The sequence below is a fragment of the Phoenix dactylifera genome, chromosome 1, assembly GCF_009389715.1.
Source record: "Phoenix dactylifera cultivar Barhee BC4 chromosome 1, palm_55x_up_171113_PBpolish2nd_filt_p, whole genome shotgun sequence".
Lineage (NCBI taxonomy): Eukaryota > Viridiplantae > Streptophyta > Magnoliopsida > Arecales > Arecaceae > Phoenix > Phoenix dactylifera.
The window spans coordinates 9,434,429-9,450,764 of NC_052392.1; the positions used below are offsets into that span (position 1 = coordinate 9,434,429).

The window sequence follows — 16,336 nt, forward strand, 5'->3', positions numbered from 1 at the left end:
AAGCCGAACCCATGCTATCTCATGTCTCTGAACCATAACCCCCACACGGCAGCCACCGTGTCGAAACCGCGGGGAGCAGAGGGCAATTCGGCGATGAAGCCAGCAAGCACGTGAAAAGAAAGAGGGTTGTGATGGGAGCGGGAGGAAGAGTAGTTCGGTTGCTGCGACGACGGAGGAAGCGAGAGACACAGTGGACTACAACTAGACTTCCCTTTCTTCGGAATTCCTCTCTTCTCCTTGTCCCATGTCCTCGACTTCGTGCCAAACCTGCGTGCATGGCGCGAACCGCTTCCCACGTCTAAGTCTTCGTACCGAGTCTGTGTGCATGGTTTCTGCTCCTAGTTTCGAGCGTCTCCCGCTTCCTCCGTCGTCGTAGCAACCGAACTACTCTTCTTCCCACTCCTATCGCGACCCTCCTCCTTTTCACATGCTGGCTTCATCGTCGAACTGCCCTCCGCTCCCTACGGTTCCGACGCGGTGGCTGCCGTGTGTGGGTTATGGATCAGAGACATCAAATAGCGTAGGTTCGGCTTCTGGGCTCGTCGTGGTTTGGAGCACCCATCATCTCTAACAGTGGTTCACTCTCACCCGAAGAAGAGTTGTAGTCCACCAATTCTTTCACTTTCTTCCGTTTGGGGACCTATCAAATAACAATTGTAAAGCAAGTTCTATCTCTTGCTTGAGGAAAAGAAAAAGTTAATCAAACATGCGTGAGAGTGAACACGCAAAACATATTCTAAATATAACATTGTTATTTTACCATATCAACACCCAGGATGGCCATCATGAGGATCCATGCAAGAGTGCATTTAATCTCGCAGGGACTATACATGAGGCATATCTTGAGGACTTACACGGGCCAAGGATTCCAAAAGCATCTTCTGGCCAACTTTTTTGGTGATGTCTTAGGCTGCGACAACCATAACAACACTACTAAGGTAAAACTTTATTGTTTGTATTTGTTCTAGAGGAATGTGTTTTACCTTCCGGCCTAAATCGATTCTCTCACGTTCATGCGAACGCGGATATGGGCAAAAGTTTGGAGAAAGAAAAAGAGAACGGCAAAGTTCAAAAAGAAAGGAAAAGTTTAAGGATAAAGGCCACCTTCCACGCCACCCCCAAGCTGCCCCTTTTCTCTTTGCCCGATTGCCATCCTCCTTTGAGGCATAAATAAAGTTAAAGATAAGCACCAGATTGTGGAACGTCTTTTTGCGTGGTAAGCATGTGATTGTGGCCACTTGGGAACATTTCATATGCCAATTCAAACTTCAAATCTAGTCCTTGAAAATAATTGCAAGCTTCTCCTCAGTTGATCAACAAAAGCCATCGTCTAGATCTCACACCTCTTCCTCAAGCTCAATTGGACTTGATGATGGTTGAGGAAAAAAATAAAAAAAAAAAGGAAAACAAGAAGGCCTCGTCCACTTTTGAAGTTAATATTAATTCGAACGAGATTGGTAGGTTCATCTCGCTAAATTTCGTTTGTTCCAACCCTACAAATTACAGTCGGCAATGAGGAGGAGGTGCATTTATAAGGCTCTTTCACACATTTGAATGATGTGAAATTCCAGGGAAATTTTTAAATACTTCTCAAGGTCTTATAATGCATTTTTTTTATTTATTTGCATCTCTTGTGGAGTTAAGGGGGTGTGCAAGGGGTGAGATTTGCAAATTCTAATCTCAGCTTTTCACCACCAGTCCTCATGATACTTTATGGCATAAAACGTTAAGCATAGATGAGAGGCCACTCGAAAAACATTGGTGGCTTCTTTAGTTATAATGGATCATTGGCATGGCACTTTTCTTATGTCGATCCGAGTAGTCTAAGACTTCGATAGCAATTTCCTAATGAACGCTTTTAATTTCTTAATCAAAGATTATGTCTCCATCCTTTCGGCTAAAATCACTAGTTCTTGTGGAACTCAGTGACTGCTCCTCCGCCACCATGCAACAATGGGCTTGGGCTTGGCTTGTTGCCCTTATCGTGACAACCATTATGGGCCTAATCTCCAAACTATGAACTATATGTGGGCCTAATGTAAGCCCACTAATCCAAAATGCCAACCCATTATCGGATTTAGGTTTATTATTATTGCCGCAACAACAGCCCACTTCTTCACATCCATTGCGCAATGCATGCAACTATTTATAGACAGAAAGGTCACGGTATGCATTTTTGTATACTAGCTAAAACATTACGAATGTATGGTGAAGATCATATGTACCTTAGTACAATAGTGGAAAAGTGGTAAACTGGAAGGACAACGTGAGATAACTTTAGGTTTATTTTATTTACTGCATTCTTTTTATTAGTATTCTTAGACCGAAGTTAGTGGACTTGATTTTACCAAGGATGATGAAATTGGTTCAAGGATTCTGTCAGCATGGCCGGCGAAGAGTTAGGTCTACAACATTAATCTAAGTAGTATTATTTTTGTAAGGGGCCTATCAAACAGAAAGGTCCGATTGATATAAATATTTGATCCATTTGAGTTTGTCTTGGCCTACAACAAGCCTACATTTGGTTTGGTTAATTATTATGAGGAATATAGTTGGGTCACTCCTAAAACCATATCGATGTAAGCTTGGTTATTATGGTGCCTCTGAAACACTTGACCACATTCTCCTCACCTGCTCTTTTGCCTCTCGGTTTTGGTGGTCATTCCTCAGTGATGTCACTGGTGCTCCATTTCTTCCTGATAACTTGCTGGATCTCTATTCTTCTTGGTGCTTGGAGAATTTGCCTCTTTTCACTTCACATGAGTACTTCAATGGGCCTTCATATGTCATCCAAAGGACATAAGCTTTGGAGTTAATAAAAGCTGATGCCTGGGATGTCAGCTCGCCATCTTGCTCCCTTCTCTTAAACCAACAAGTAAATTACAAAAACTCCACCTATATTTATATTTATCATATTTGCATCCAACAACTTATGAAACCTATATTTACATCTAGTTAAATTAATGACTTTAGTAAAACCATTTGCCTCATATGAAAAATTGAAATTGCTCTTTAAATGGGAAGGAGGACACACATGTTCTCTTTATATTTTTTGATGTTTGTTATGTCATTTAAAATTATTTTGGTTATTTTTGAAATTTTTTTACATGGCATTAAAGTCCCATTTAAGGTTAAAGATTTGATTTACGTTCTGTTCAGTTATGGATTAAAGTATTAAATAAAAATAAATTATTGGGAGGGAGGTAAGTATAAGTTTTTCAAACTATTAAACGTAAGCATAATTTATTCCTAATCTTAAAAAAAATTGTAATTTATTCTAATAAAATGATTGATGGCAATACAAAATACAAAACCTTGCATTGGAAAAATAGTAGGTTTTTTATCTTTCGCGTGAAAGAAGTATCCAACTTCCTTCAAACGAATTCACCGCTGGATCACGCACTAAACCAATCTCAAAGTTATCCGAACTCCATCACTCATCTATCTACACAGATCTCAAAGCATCCAGCACACAATGCAACGGTGGATTCATGCAAAGGAAGCTGAATTTTTTTTTCCCGCACCAAAGATACAACCCTATCCGCATTAAAAAGGATGGAAGCTCAAGATACAACCCAATGTTCAATTAAAACCAGATCTTCGCAAATGTTTCAGGTCATGACAAAAGGAATGCATCTTGATCTATAGTTCAAACGATATCGGATCAGGATTCCCTCCAATAGGTACAGAGACTGGAGGGGTCCGGTCTCTGAACTTAGACCATCTGATTGTTACTCCCGCGTCTTGTGATGATACAAGAGCTAGTACATTGAAAACGCACCCCCAGCTATAAGTTGAGGGTTAGAGATTGGACCTTTAACATCAGAATGAAAGGTTTCTATGATAAAAAAAGCATTGTGAGTTTGTGACACACCACATTTGGAATTTGGGTAAATCCCTGTCTTCAAGTCCCATCTATGTGCTCTTAAAATTTCTAAATTAATTGTATTTTGGGGGCAATGAAGACAAGATTGTGCATGTCTAATAACAAGGGGAGCTAATTCAGGTTGGACCTACAATTACTTTGTATTTTTTTTCTACATTTTTCACAGCTTAAGATGATAGGATGAGATAGATTTATTTATATATTTTTATATTTTCTTACACTCTTTCTCATATATGGATCAGACTTTTTTTAATGGATAAGTCCAACATATGAAATTTTTAATAATGGAGTTAAAGAGTGCGGAGATAGAGTTCGAACTCACGATCTCTGTTCTAATAACATATTGAAATCAACACTTTTTTCAAAATCTAGATAAATTTATTTATATATTTTTATATTATCTTACAATATCAACTCTACATGAACATCCAATAACCACAGCGTGAACATGAACGAAAGGCGAAAGCCGAACGAGGCTCATCGTAAATGAGAAGACTGCTTGTCCTTGGCCTTGGGTACTGCCGTGGACTTAACGTTTGATACAAGCTGCCAAACTAGGCTTAGCCGGCCATGACTTCCCATTTGCTCTCCTCTCTCTCCTCTCTCTCTCTCTCTTAGAAAAAAAAAAAAAACTCTCCCCACTTTTCTGGTCACCCATTTAGGATCCATTTTTTCGGCAAAAAAACAGTCAACAAAAAAAAAAAATTAGTTAATTTTTTTAAAAAAATATAGGAATAATTTTTTATATTTTATAAAAAAATAAAAAACATGAAAAAGCTATTTTTCTAGTCGTTAAAAATTAGGATGTTTTTTCTTAAATTATTTTTAAGCCACCAAAAATTATAATTAAATTATTTTATTAAAAATATAATAAATATTATACACAATTTTTTATAAAAATAAATATTGAACCAAGTTTAAGTCATAGAATAGTCACTTTTTTATGATTAATTAAATATACTAAAATTATTTTTTCAGATATTATATTTTCTCAAATTAAGTTTTTTAAAATAATAATAATAAAAAAATTTTACGAATTAAACAAGTCGACTGGTCGATTCCGCTAACGTGTCGGGTTGGGCAGGATCATGGTACAAAGATGACTAAATTGCATATTTGTTTTTTTCTCTTTTTCCCCCCCATCGTCAGCCGTTTCGTCAGGGATTATTTATTTCTCCATATGACCTTGGGATAGCCAGGACCGTACAAAGACGAATTGACTTTATTATTTATTCTCGCCGCCTAGGGCCGTCCTCTTTCATATTTCGTGGGAAAGGCTCCCTAGTTTCAAGGAAATTGCATGGCCTATTTATTTGCGATAGTGATGGCAAAGAATAGGCTAACATATCCTTTCATATTAGAAAAAAAGGGCAAATTATCACAACTCAAAATCTTATCAAAAAAAAAAAATCTAGTCACCTATTTATATAAATTATGAATTCATCGAATTTGACTATAGATTGATTGTGATACTTATTTGAATGAATTTGAATTTTTAGTCTAGTAGGCTATCGCTTAGTCTATAAAAGCCATGAGCCGAATATACTCTAATACTATTTATCATCACTTAAGCCTCATCCAAAAAAATTAGCTGAAAAATATTATTGAAATTTTTTTATCTTATATAAGCACGTAAGATCTATCCAATGCATGATTAATATAAAACTAAACACACATCCATATGGTCCTCATGCACACATGTGTGTGTGTCTATATATATATATATATATATATATATATATATATATATATATATATATATATATATATATATATATATATATTAATTATGTATGGATATATACGTGCGTATATATTTTTATATATATTAAGATAAAATTTATATTTTATAAGAAAAACGGACCAGGAATGTGCCAACTTCCCAAGTTGATAGAGCCTTTCTTAAATGCATCAAGTGATTTAGGATTGAATTGTCTTCAATAATCTGTGGAGATCAGAAATATTAGAGAAAAGGCTACCTCTCTTTATCCCAAACAAAGAAAAAAGAACTTGGATAACAACACTTGCGTGCGAATTAAAGAAGCAACCGGTTACCTTATTTCTCTAGGTAAATTTTTTATTTTAATTTATACATTTGCTATCGATTCTTTCTCTAAATAAGAAATAAAGTTTATCTGATAAAACAAAACAACAGATGCGAAATTTTGAAGAACAAAGTGTATCCATTAATAACATGGATTTTTTCTGAACAAATACCGATAAGATAGATTAAAAATTTGAAATACATAGATCATGACTACTTGTCAAATGTTCTTCATTGTAAATCCAGGTTTTTTTTTTATGGTGATTTACAAGCAATCATATAGGTCATGAAAAAGAATCCAAGATCTACGATCTACTTCGTGTTTTTTTTAAGTCTGGAAACTTAAATCACCAAGCATCTACAGTAGAGGTGGTTTCCAATTAATCAGTAGTGTGTTACTGACTAAAGAGCAGCGTGAATGGGAGACGATTCGGCCTCCACTAAAAAGAAAAGGAATAAAGACAAAATAAAAGACAAGACAAGATTCGGTGATATAGTCAAGAGATTCGATGTGCTACTTAACAAAACGGCGCTCACGTACATAAAAGCAAATATTTTCTTAGCTGTAAACAAGTAGAGGCGTATTGCTCCCATATTTGAATGTGTGAAAGCGAGAGAGAATGAGGAGGGGGGCGAGGAAGAGCTCGACTTTTTGTGTGATGGAGATCCACGTCAAGCTTGTTAGATTAATGTAAAGTTATCCGTCCCTCCTTCATGTGGGGTTCAAATGGATACATTAGTTTTTTAGCATCCTGTAGCGTCGAAGTAAACAAAGATAATTTCAGATAATTCTAATAAGAAATTGATGCATAGGCATCAATCTCGAATAAGAAATTGCATGCATGACGTTTATTGACATTAATATTTTATAATAAAGTTTATGTTCTTATTGTTGGGCTCCCAATGCTAATTTGATGGTTCAATGCATTATGAACCCTTAGATCTACATCAAAATTGATGTAAAACAGTTTTTGATATGATGCATGGGAGCTATATGTGACATGTTGTTTAGATGGATTGCAATGCAAAGCCAAGAGTCCATGTGGCATTAACATATCAAATGGTTTGATGCGTGTGGACACAATTTCCACTAGAAATTTTTGATATCGCAGCAAATGACAAATGAATTATAATAGCTTTGGACTTTGTTTAGTAAATCAAAAGATCAAGTTTAATTTATGCATTGAGCAAACTTACTCATGACATACAAATCTTCGTAAATATTAGTAGAAAATTAATCACTGACTCTATTGAAAAAAGAGGGATTAGAAGTGGTTGTATAAGGGTAAGTAAAATAATAACCTTGCTCTAACCCTTCTCAAAGGAGGGGAGTGAGGAAAGGGAGGCTGGGATGGTCAATTACGGGAACAAAAGATAAGAAAAGCCTCAACCAATCTCCATAAATTTTGGAAGATTTGACACCAAATTTAAGGAAGATGTTTGGACCCTCTAAACTTTTGGGTTGAACTGGGAGGGCCTCATTTTATGATTAACATAATGATCTTGGTTGGATAATCTACCATGGATAAGAGCATTCTATGCATGCAATGCACATCCAAAAATAAATTTTTTTATAAAAAATAATTTTAGTTTAAAATAATATATATTAATTTATATTTTTTTAATCCATGAATCTTTTTGATTGTAAAATCTTAATTCTAACTAAAAAAAGTTTTGAAAAGTGAAACTTCTAATTAAAGAAGATAATTAGAAACTTTTATTTTGGTAGAGGTATAGAAAAATATTTTTTTTTTGCAGTGAGAGCAGAGAAGGAGAGTCCAGACCATTTAAAATTCACGGCATGATATGCTCAATTTTTCTATATTTTTATCATTTTATTATATATATCTAAATAAAAATCCAACTCATCTAAAACTCTTCCTGCATCATGTGGATGTCAGTATTAACATACTTAACCATCATTAAAATTTATCATTTAACATACAACATGTATTGATAATATTTGTTATGCCCCAAACCTAACATCTAGATCGGCTACATGATACGGCCACACACTCCATAGGGTAGGACCCTAAAGGGTATGCTACACCTGAAAAATTTATTATAACCTCAATTTTCACGAACATAATGATCTCATTTTATAATAAATAACAAACTTGCATAAAATTTCTAGATCCGTTCATCCTACCGGAAATAAGGATGCTCTATCTATTCATCTCTTCCACCTGTGATCTCAACTATTGCCAAATACTATGCAACCTGAAACTCTAAAAAAAAAAAAGCAAGAAAGGATATTTGTTTTTCGGGCCCAGTCAGAATCCTAAACCACTACGCCATAAGTATTAGAAAATAATCAAATAAATAATATCAGGTAAAATAAATACCATATCAATTCTCATAAAGCTCGTACAATTAACATGCACATAAGCCATCATTTTCATCTTATCAAAGAAGCATATATATATATATATATATATATATATATATATATATATATATATATATATATATATATTAAATTAAACCAATTGTTCAATAATAATTTCTTATGCCCTATCATCAGTTTTTTATTAACTTGATTTTCAGATTTCATAGCAATATTTTTTCGGCTTTAAACTATCTAAGATCATAATCCAGTCTAAGGCCGACAAAATTTCACGAATAAGTCTGTGAACACTATCCCATGCGTAAGTTCATTGATGCTATCATATACATAAGTCCGTAGAAGCTATTTCATGACGAAGTTAGTCTAAATCATAACTTATCCATTTGATTTACCGGTTACACTTGCCAAATTAATTTTCACATCGATCATGGCCCGTACCATCTGCCGGAACCTGTCTCGAGATCCCCTGCTCCGACGCTCCAGGCTCCCTTCCGTAGCTCCTGGCATCATTATTACCGCCGGCACCATCGCTGTTGCTGCCGACGTCGTTCTGCTGGAAAGCCCGGTTGGACTTCCGCTGCTCACGGTCCCACACCAGTCCCTCGACCCTAGTGGGGTTCCGGCTGTTGTACTTGTTCCCCAGCATGAGCTCGACCTACAGTCCAGAGGCCAGCATCTGATTCTCCATTGGATGGATCCTCTTCCATGAAAACCATCAAGTAGGAGTAGGGACGACATGAACATTGGCGCCATGGGATCGAACCAAATCGAACTCTGCATCCGCGAGAGGCTCATCAACCAGCTCTTTCACCTCATCAAGGAGGGCCAGGCCGACGACCAGGAGGACGCCGCTTGCGCCCTCGGCCTTCTCGACCGCAACCCGGAGGGCGTTGACAGCATGCTCCATGTCGGCATCTGCTTTGCCCTCACAAAGCTCCTCAAGGACGGGGGCCAATTAGCGCCCAGGCGAACGCCGCCTGGGCCATCACCGAGCTTGCCGCCAACCACCCCGCTTGCCAGGACCTCTTTGCCCTCTTCCTCTCCTTTGCCGCCTCGCTAGAGAGGGAACTCCGCTATCGACAACTCCTTTGCCGCCTCGCTAGAGAGGGAACTCCGCTATCGACAAGCAATAAAGGGATCCGAGGAGGTCAGCTTCTCCATCGGTTTGCTCCTCCATCCCCACGACTTGCCTTCTTCCGCTGCTCGGCCCCTTTCCCACCATCACCGGGGAGGCGCTACTCAGCGTATTCAGCAGCGCCTAGTTGGATGTCGGCGAGCTTCGCTTCATCCGATTCATGAACTCCCCTGCACCCCATTCCAGCTTCTCCTTTGGACCATCTCCACCCCCAATCATGGGCGGGATCCAACGTCTGAACCATACAAGCCCTTGCCATGGAGCTTGGCATGATTAGAGAGTTGGAAGTTATTCTCCAACTCTCCCACGATCAGTCGATCGTGATCGAGCACGGACAAAGAACAATGGGCCTAGCCTTTTATATATATATATATATATATATATATATATATATATATATATATATATATATATATAACAAAAGCGGACGTGCCATACAGTTCTGCGTACAAATATACTTAATAAAATCAGAAAATAACAAATCTCAAAGTAGTCTAAACAACTCTACCTTCCGATCCATAGAATATCCTCGAAATAACAGACTACATAAGAAACTACCATAGTTCACAACCCAGCCTATTAGTCTAAATAAAGTTGGCTCTTCCGATATTAATATGAATATGCTTCAATGTTATTTAATATATATATATATATATATATATATATATATATACACTATGCAGATATGGCCAGTATTGTTGATGCTAGTATTTGAGAGTTTCTGTAAGGAGGCGGTATTAGTGCTGGATGTTTTCTCAATCATTATCGAATTTCATGAACACAAATTTAGCTATTAAATTTTTTATTGAGTATAATTTATTATATTATTTTATTTTATTTTAAAAATAATTAAAATATGATATACCTCGCAACATCGTAGTGTTTTTTAAAAAAAGAATTTCGGAGAATGCAGTCTCTTACCTATCCGTTTGATGATGCTCCCTCTTTTGTAATCAGAGTCGTCGTGTCGCAACATGCGCGCTTCTGTTCCGAGTTGGAGGGGGCGTCCCTGACGTTAAGGGTAGGTGGGCGGAGAATCGGATTCCGCGATGTGACGCATTTTGACGCCCCTCCAAGGTCCGGTTTCCCGGCGATGTGACGCATTTTGACGCCCTCCACTGTCAGGTTTCCCGGCGACGTGACGCGGTGGACGCGCTCCGCTGTCAGCGTTCCGCCGATGTCCCCGCATGTCGATAAACGCCTCACCCCCTGTGCTCTCACCGCACTCCAACTTCTTCCGATTTTGTAGGCACCTAGAGCTTTCAGGAGTTCTCCTCCATTTGTTGGCATCCACCCAAGTGATCTCCGGCTGTCATTTGTCCTCTTCCTCCTTGCCTTGCGTGGAGGTATGGGGATCCCAGCTCCCTCCTAATCTTATCTCTTCGTTTTGTTTTCCCATTCTATTTCCTAGCAAATATATATATATATATTAAAGATTATTAATTATTTATATTGGTACAAAAAGAATATAATATTTTTTTTAGCTTTAGCAAGAGGGATAGAATTAACCCCACCTACATAGCAGTCCCACTGAGCCTTCTTTCCACCAAAGAATATTCGATGCAAGTAGAAAATTTCTTATATCCATCCCACCAGCACGGACGAACCTGCATGTGAATATGCCATTCTAGCATCACCTCAATATCAGAGGACTAGTAGCGCTCCCAACGGATCAACCAGGCGGGGGACATCCGGTTTCTGTATTTAATCGACGCCCACGCGTTTCAAACCTGGATCACTCCGTTGGAAACAAAGTCCTGTTCCAACTGTGCTACCATCTCGGTGGTAAAAAGAACGTAATGTTTGGATGCTGATAGTGAAAATATTATTTGGAGATGAGCCGATAAATAAAGTGATTTTCTATAAAATTAGACAACCTCACCCTTTCAATCCCTTTTATTTTATAATATACTATGTAATATGATAATATAATGTAAAGATTATACCATATAATATATATTAAAATATTATATTATAAAATATAATATTTCTAATGTAATGTTTATATTAATATTGTAGGAGGCTAAAGGTCTAAAAGGGCATTAAAACCGAGCTATATCGGCCCAATTAAACTTATACCATATATAAGGTCCTAGGTATAAATTATACTTAGCATAAATGTAACAATAACCATGAACAAATGAATGGGCTGAACTTATCCCATCTCGCTGCATTTGCTACTTATTCGAAGGATAAACCCTTGAATCCCCAGGCATTAAAGATAGGTTGAGTCAGTGAATTGAAAAGCACACTCTTAGACTATAAAAAAAATTATCTTCGCCGATATTTTTGTCCATATATGTAGAAAAAAATTATTTTTCTACATATAAGTGTCCAAGTCCTTCTAAAATAATATAACATCATTAATGCTTGAAACGGACTCCGTATGCGCCAAATAACATGGCTATTTTTTTAAAAAAATTTAGAATAAGTTGGCATAAAACTACCATTTATGGATATATATATATATATATATATATATATATATATATATATATATATATATATATATATATATATATATATATATATATATTAAAAAACGCTTCCCAATTTAAAACTATTTCAAAACATAAGAATAACGAATGAAGTAACTTTTCTTATAGCCATAGTATTCACTATCTCTAACGGCCTCAAAAGAATTGATCTGAATAACTATTCGTGGTTTATTCGTGCGCTGGTGGACCTGTTTCCGTTTATCAAGAATAGAACTCGTTCTGATTGCAGTCGTAGCTATTTGTGGCGCGTTTTTTTTCCTAAAATAGGGAGTGCTGTGAGGTTTTCCTTTCATCGTAAACTTATTAGCTTTCTATATTCTCCTTCCGTTCTCCATTTTTTTTCTTTTTCTTTATTTCTTTTTTGCGTGGCTCAGAATGAGGCCATCTGTCCTCGTTTGCGCTTCGCAGGAGTCAGCGTCACGTGAACTTTTTGGATGCCAATGGTCCCTTTCACCCGCGGAACACCTCTAGTCCGTTCTTCTAAGGTTTACTTTTGCGGCCGTTCTCCTCCATCCATTCCGACTTCCCTAGCCATTTTAACGTGAACCGCGGATCATCGTAAACATGGTATCGGATCGGGTGAAACGAATCCGACTCGGAATTCGGAAATCACGAAAAAAATGAGCGGATCTTAACATACGTGGCGGCCTTTCTTGGGCAATGTTCTAAACTCCCCCTCTTTCGCGGCTAAACAGGACACGCGTCACAATCTCGTTGGAGAATCAGCGCAGCCCGCTCGCATGGGAATCTCAGCGGAACCGCACCACACCCGGCTCGAAGTTTCACGAGGAATGAATCCGTTTACCTGCCGCGCGAATCGCCTATTCGCAAGGAAACGCGTTTCCGGGAAAATTTCCCAGAAGGACCGGAGGACGGTGGTGCGCGGCGGATGTTTCGCTTTTAAATTGATTAATTAATTAATTAAAGGAATCAGAATCCTTTCTGGAGTCGATTCCCTAGGCGGCTAGGGGTAGTGGGAATCCGTTTCCGTTTTAGGGCTTGCAGGCTAAAGGGCTTACGTAACGCCGAAGGAGTGCTATAAATAGGGGGTCACAGCTCGCCAAAATCGCTCGCCCGCGGCTGCGAATTCGTCCAGGGACCACTCCTATTTAAAGCCTCTCCGTTCGCCTCCGAGTTCTCTCGCATCCATCTCTCGCTAGGGTTGCCGATTTCCTCTGCCGCTCTCTCTCTTAATCTTGTTCCGTCCTCTTCTTTCCCATAAGACTTGAGAGATCGTTGGGGTCTTCGGGTTCTTCGCCGCCGTCATCGAGACACAGTGTTTTGTCATTGAAAAGTATGTTTCCTCTTCTATTCTCTGTTCGTTGATTTCTTTTTTCGATTTTGTGATTACATTAGAGGTATCGTGGATTGATCGATTTCATATGGGTCTTTCTGGGGATAATACCATATGATTTAGATCTCGTTTGGTTTTCGCTGTTTTTCTTTTTGATTCTCCTGTTGTTCTTTTTGTTTGATGTCTGAATAAGGACAAGAACTTGTTTTCTTCCTGGTTTTTGATTTGGTTACAGATCTGTTCTTTAATGTGTGTTTGTGTCTTGTTTATGCGTTTTGTGATGGATTAGAATGTTGAATCGATGGCCGTTGTTGATGGATGCGGTGATTTTTCTTTTTAATCTTTAGGAAGGTAAATCTTGGTGTTCCTGTTGGTAGATTCCGGTGACTTTTTTCTTTTTTGCTAAATCTGTTACCTCCTTTATGCTTGTTGTGTCATTAAACAAAAACAAAACTATGGCTTTGTTGTTTTTTCCCTATTGATGCTTGCCTTTATTTACAGTTCGATTCTTCTGAAGTTTTTGTTTGATGTAGATCTGGTTGTATAGGGAATAATCTTTGTTTATGAATGATCTTATCTCGTTGGTGCTCTCTTTGCGTTTCCTCTGCTCTTTAAGTTCTGTGAATCTCCCGTGTTTTTTTTCTTTTTTCTATTTTATTCGCTTGTAGATCAAAACCTCATCTTTATTCCTTTGATTTTTGTTTTTTTTTATTTTTCTACCAAGAATTATTATCGGTACGCGATATGATAACCGCTATTTATCGTGTACATTTTTACGAGTTTTCATTCTTGTTTGTATTTACACAGCCACATACATATATACATATGTATCTATGGGTCTTCATGTGTTGTTTTCTCTAGCTTTTTGAATGTTTGATAGGATGCTTTCCCTTTCCTTTTCTTTTTCGTTAAAAACATGATCTGGGCCTTATAAATATTGTTTCTTGCATGAGTCCATCACTTATGCTTATGTAATTATATTTATCTAGTCTTGTGTTTATGTTAGCAGATATGTGTTCCTAACATTGATATTTTGCAACTGCTTTTCTGGTGAAGTTTTTCTGTGCATAAGTTTTTCAGGCGAGACTGATCTGTTTTTCTGGTGCTACAGGAGGTGTGAATGTTTTAATGGAGTCCAAAGGTGGTAAGAAGAAGTCTAGTAGTAGTAGTTCATTACAGTACGAAGTTCCCCTCGGCTACAGCATTGAAGACGTTCGACCTCACGGTGGAATCAAGAAGTTCCAGTCTGCTGCATACTCCAACGTAAGTATTAACAAATGTTCAATTTCTGCCTATCTGTTTCCTTTCATTGGTGTACTAGCTACTGATGTGTTGTTATTTTGGTCTGTTGCAGTGCGTGAGAAAGCCATCATGATATCCCTGTGGATGCCCTCTTTCCTAGAGTAGGATTTTCCAAATTTCTGTTTTAATTTCTCCTTTAAACCAACTTCTCTGGCTAGCTGCTTTCTAATAAGCAAACCTCACTCTCAGTCTCCCTCCTTGTCTTTCTTTCTTCTCCTTCATCAGCCACAAGCATTCTCATGCTTGATTCAATGGCAATCTTTTCGGTTGATTCCCCAAACCCTCCACCTGTCTCGCCAATTGGGTTTGAGGGCTATGAGAAGCGCCTTGAGATCACTTTCTCCGAGGCGCCCGTCTTTGTGGATCCCCAAGGCCGAGGCTTGCGTGCCCTCTCACGGGCACAAGTTGACTCTATTCTGGATCTGGCACGGTGCACTATCGTGTCTCAGCTCTCAAACAAGGATTTTGATTCTTATGTCCTTTCTGAATCAAGCCTTTTTGTCTATCCATATAAGATAATCCTGAAGACCTGCGGGACAACGAAGCTCCTACTGTCCATTCCTAGAATCCTCGAGCTGGCTGAGGAGCTTTCGCTCTCTCTTCTGTCTGCAAAGTACTCCCGCGGGACTTTCATCTTTCCTGGTGCCCAGCCATCTCCGCACCGCAGCTTCTCGGAGGAGGTTGCAGTCCTTAATCAGTTCTTTGGTGACCTCGGTTTGGGTGGTAAGGCTTATGTGATAGGCGATCCAGCAGTGCCCAACCGTAAGTGGCATATATATTATGCAACCCAGAAGCCTGAACTGCCCATGGTTACTCTTGAAATGTGCATGACCGGACTGAACACTGAGCGGGCATCGATCTTCTTCAAAAATTCAGGGGACGGACATTCTTATTCTGCTAAGGAGATGACAAAGCTCTCTGGAATTTCTGATATCATCCCTGAAATGGAGATATGCGACTTTGAATTCGATCCCTGTGGGTACTCAATGAATGGGATCCATGGCCCTTCTCTCTCCACAATCCATGTGACCCCGGAGGAAGGGTTCAGCTATGCTAGTTATGAAGCCATGGGGTTCAACCCTGGCTCATTGGTGTACGGGGACTTGATCGAGAGAGTTCTCAAGTGCTTTGGCCCTTCTGAGTTCTCTGTTGCGGTTACTATCTTTGGTGGGCGCGGGCTAGCAGGCATGTGGGGGAGGAAGGTGGAATTAGATGGCTATGCCTGTAATGATCTGGTGGAACAGGACCTGCCAGGTGGTGCTCTGCTGATGTACCAGAGCTTTTCCGCTTCTGCTGTGTCGCCAAGATCCATCCTGCATTGCTGGGAAGGAAATGATGTGGAGAAAGCTGGCAATGATAAGAAGATGAGATGCTGCTGGGAAGACGAGGAGGTGGAGGAGGAGAAAGATGGGAAAGATAAGGAGATGTTCTGAGAGGATGGTTATCGTAGTGAAAGCGAGCTTTCTAAAATCCAGTCGTCGTGTGTTCTTGTGTTCCTTTTGGCTTATTTAGTGAAGCAGCCAGCCAGTCTATTTTGTGTTTGCTTATGTTATTGTTATGTGGTATTCGAGTTTCTTAAAGTGGTATGTGACTTCATAAGAGCTCTAGGTGGCTAGCTATGTCTGCCACAATGAGCAGTCTGATGTTTGGTCTCGTATCTGGACCTTAATAAATTTATAGAGCTTGAATAAAAAGTTTTGAGGTTGGTTACTTCTGGGATGCCGCTTATTATAGCTGTCACTCTTATCCTTATAGAGATATTGTACATTTTTTAATGTTTCTGGGGGTGATGGTTACATGGGAGCCTCAGGTGATGCAATGATTGTTTTT

General features: G+C 38.6%; 1 protein-coding gene across 1 annotated transcript; it reads left to right on the top strand.

Annotated features, from left to right (window-relative positions):
* The first annotated feature begins 12,966 nt into the window (after window positions 1-12,966).
* On the top strand, window positions 12,967-16,220 carry LOC103720711 (S-adenosylmethionine decarboxylase proenzyme-like). The gene is made up of 3 exons (XM_039125818.1): window positions 12,967-13,204; window positions 14,316-14,467; window positions 14,559-16,220. The coding sequence occupies exon 3, from the start codon at window positions 14,746-14,748 to the stop codon at window positions 15,937-15,939; it is 1,194 nt and encodes a 397-aa protein (XP_038981746.1). The 5' UTR covers window positions 12,967-13,204; window positions 14,316-14,467; window positions 14,559-14,745; the 3' UTR covers window positions 15,940-16,220.
* The last annotated feature ends 116 nt before the right edge of the window (window positions 16,221-16,336 follow it).

Bases quoted from the DNA above. Each gene is read 5' to 3' on its own strand.
- LOC103720711 (XM_039125818.1), top strand. From the start codon at position 14,746: ATGCTTGATTCAATGGCAATCTTTTCGGTTGATTCCCCAAACCCTCCA.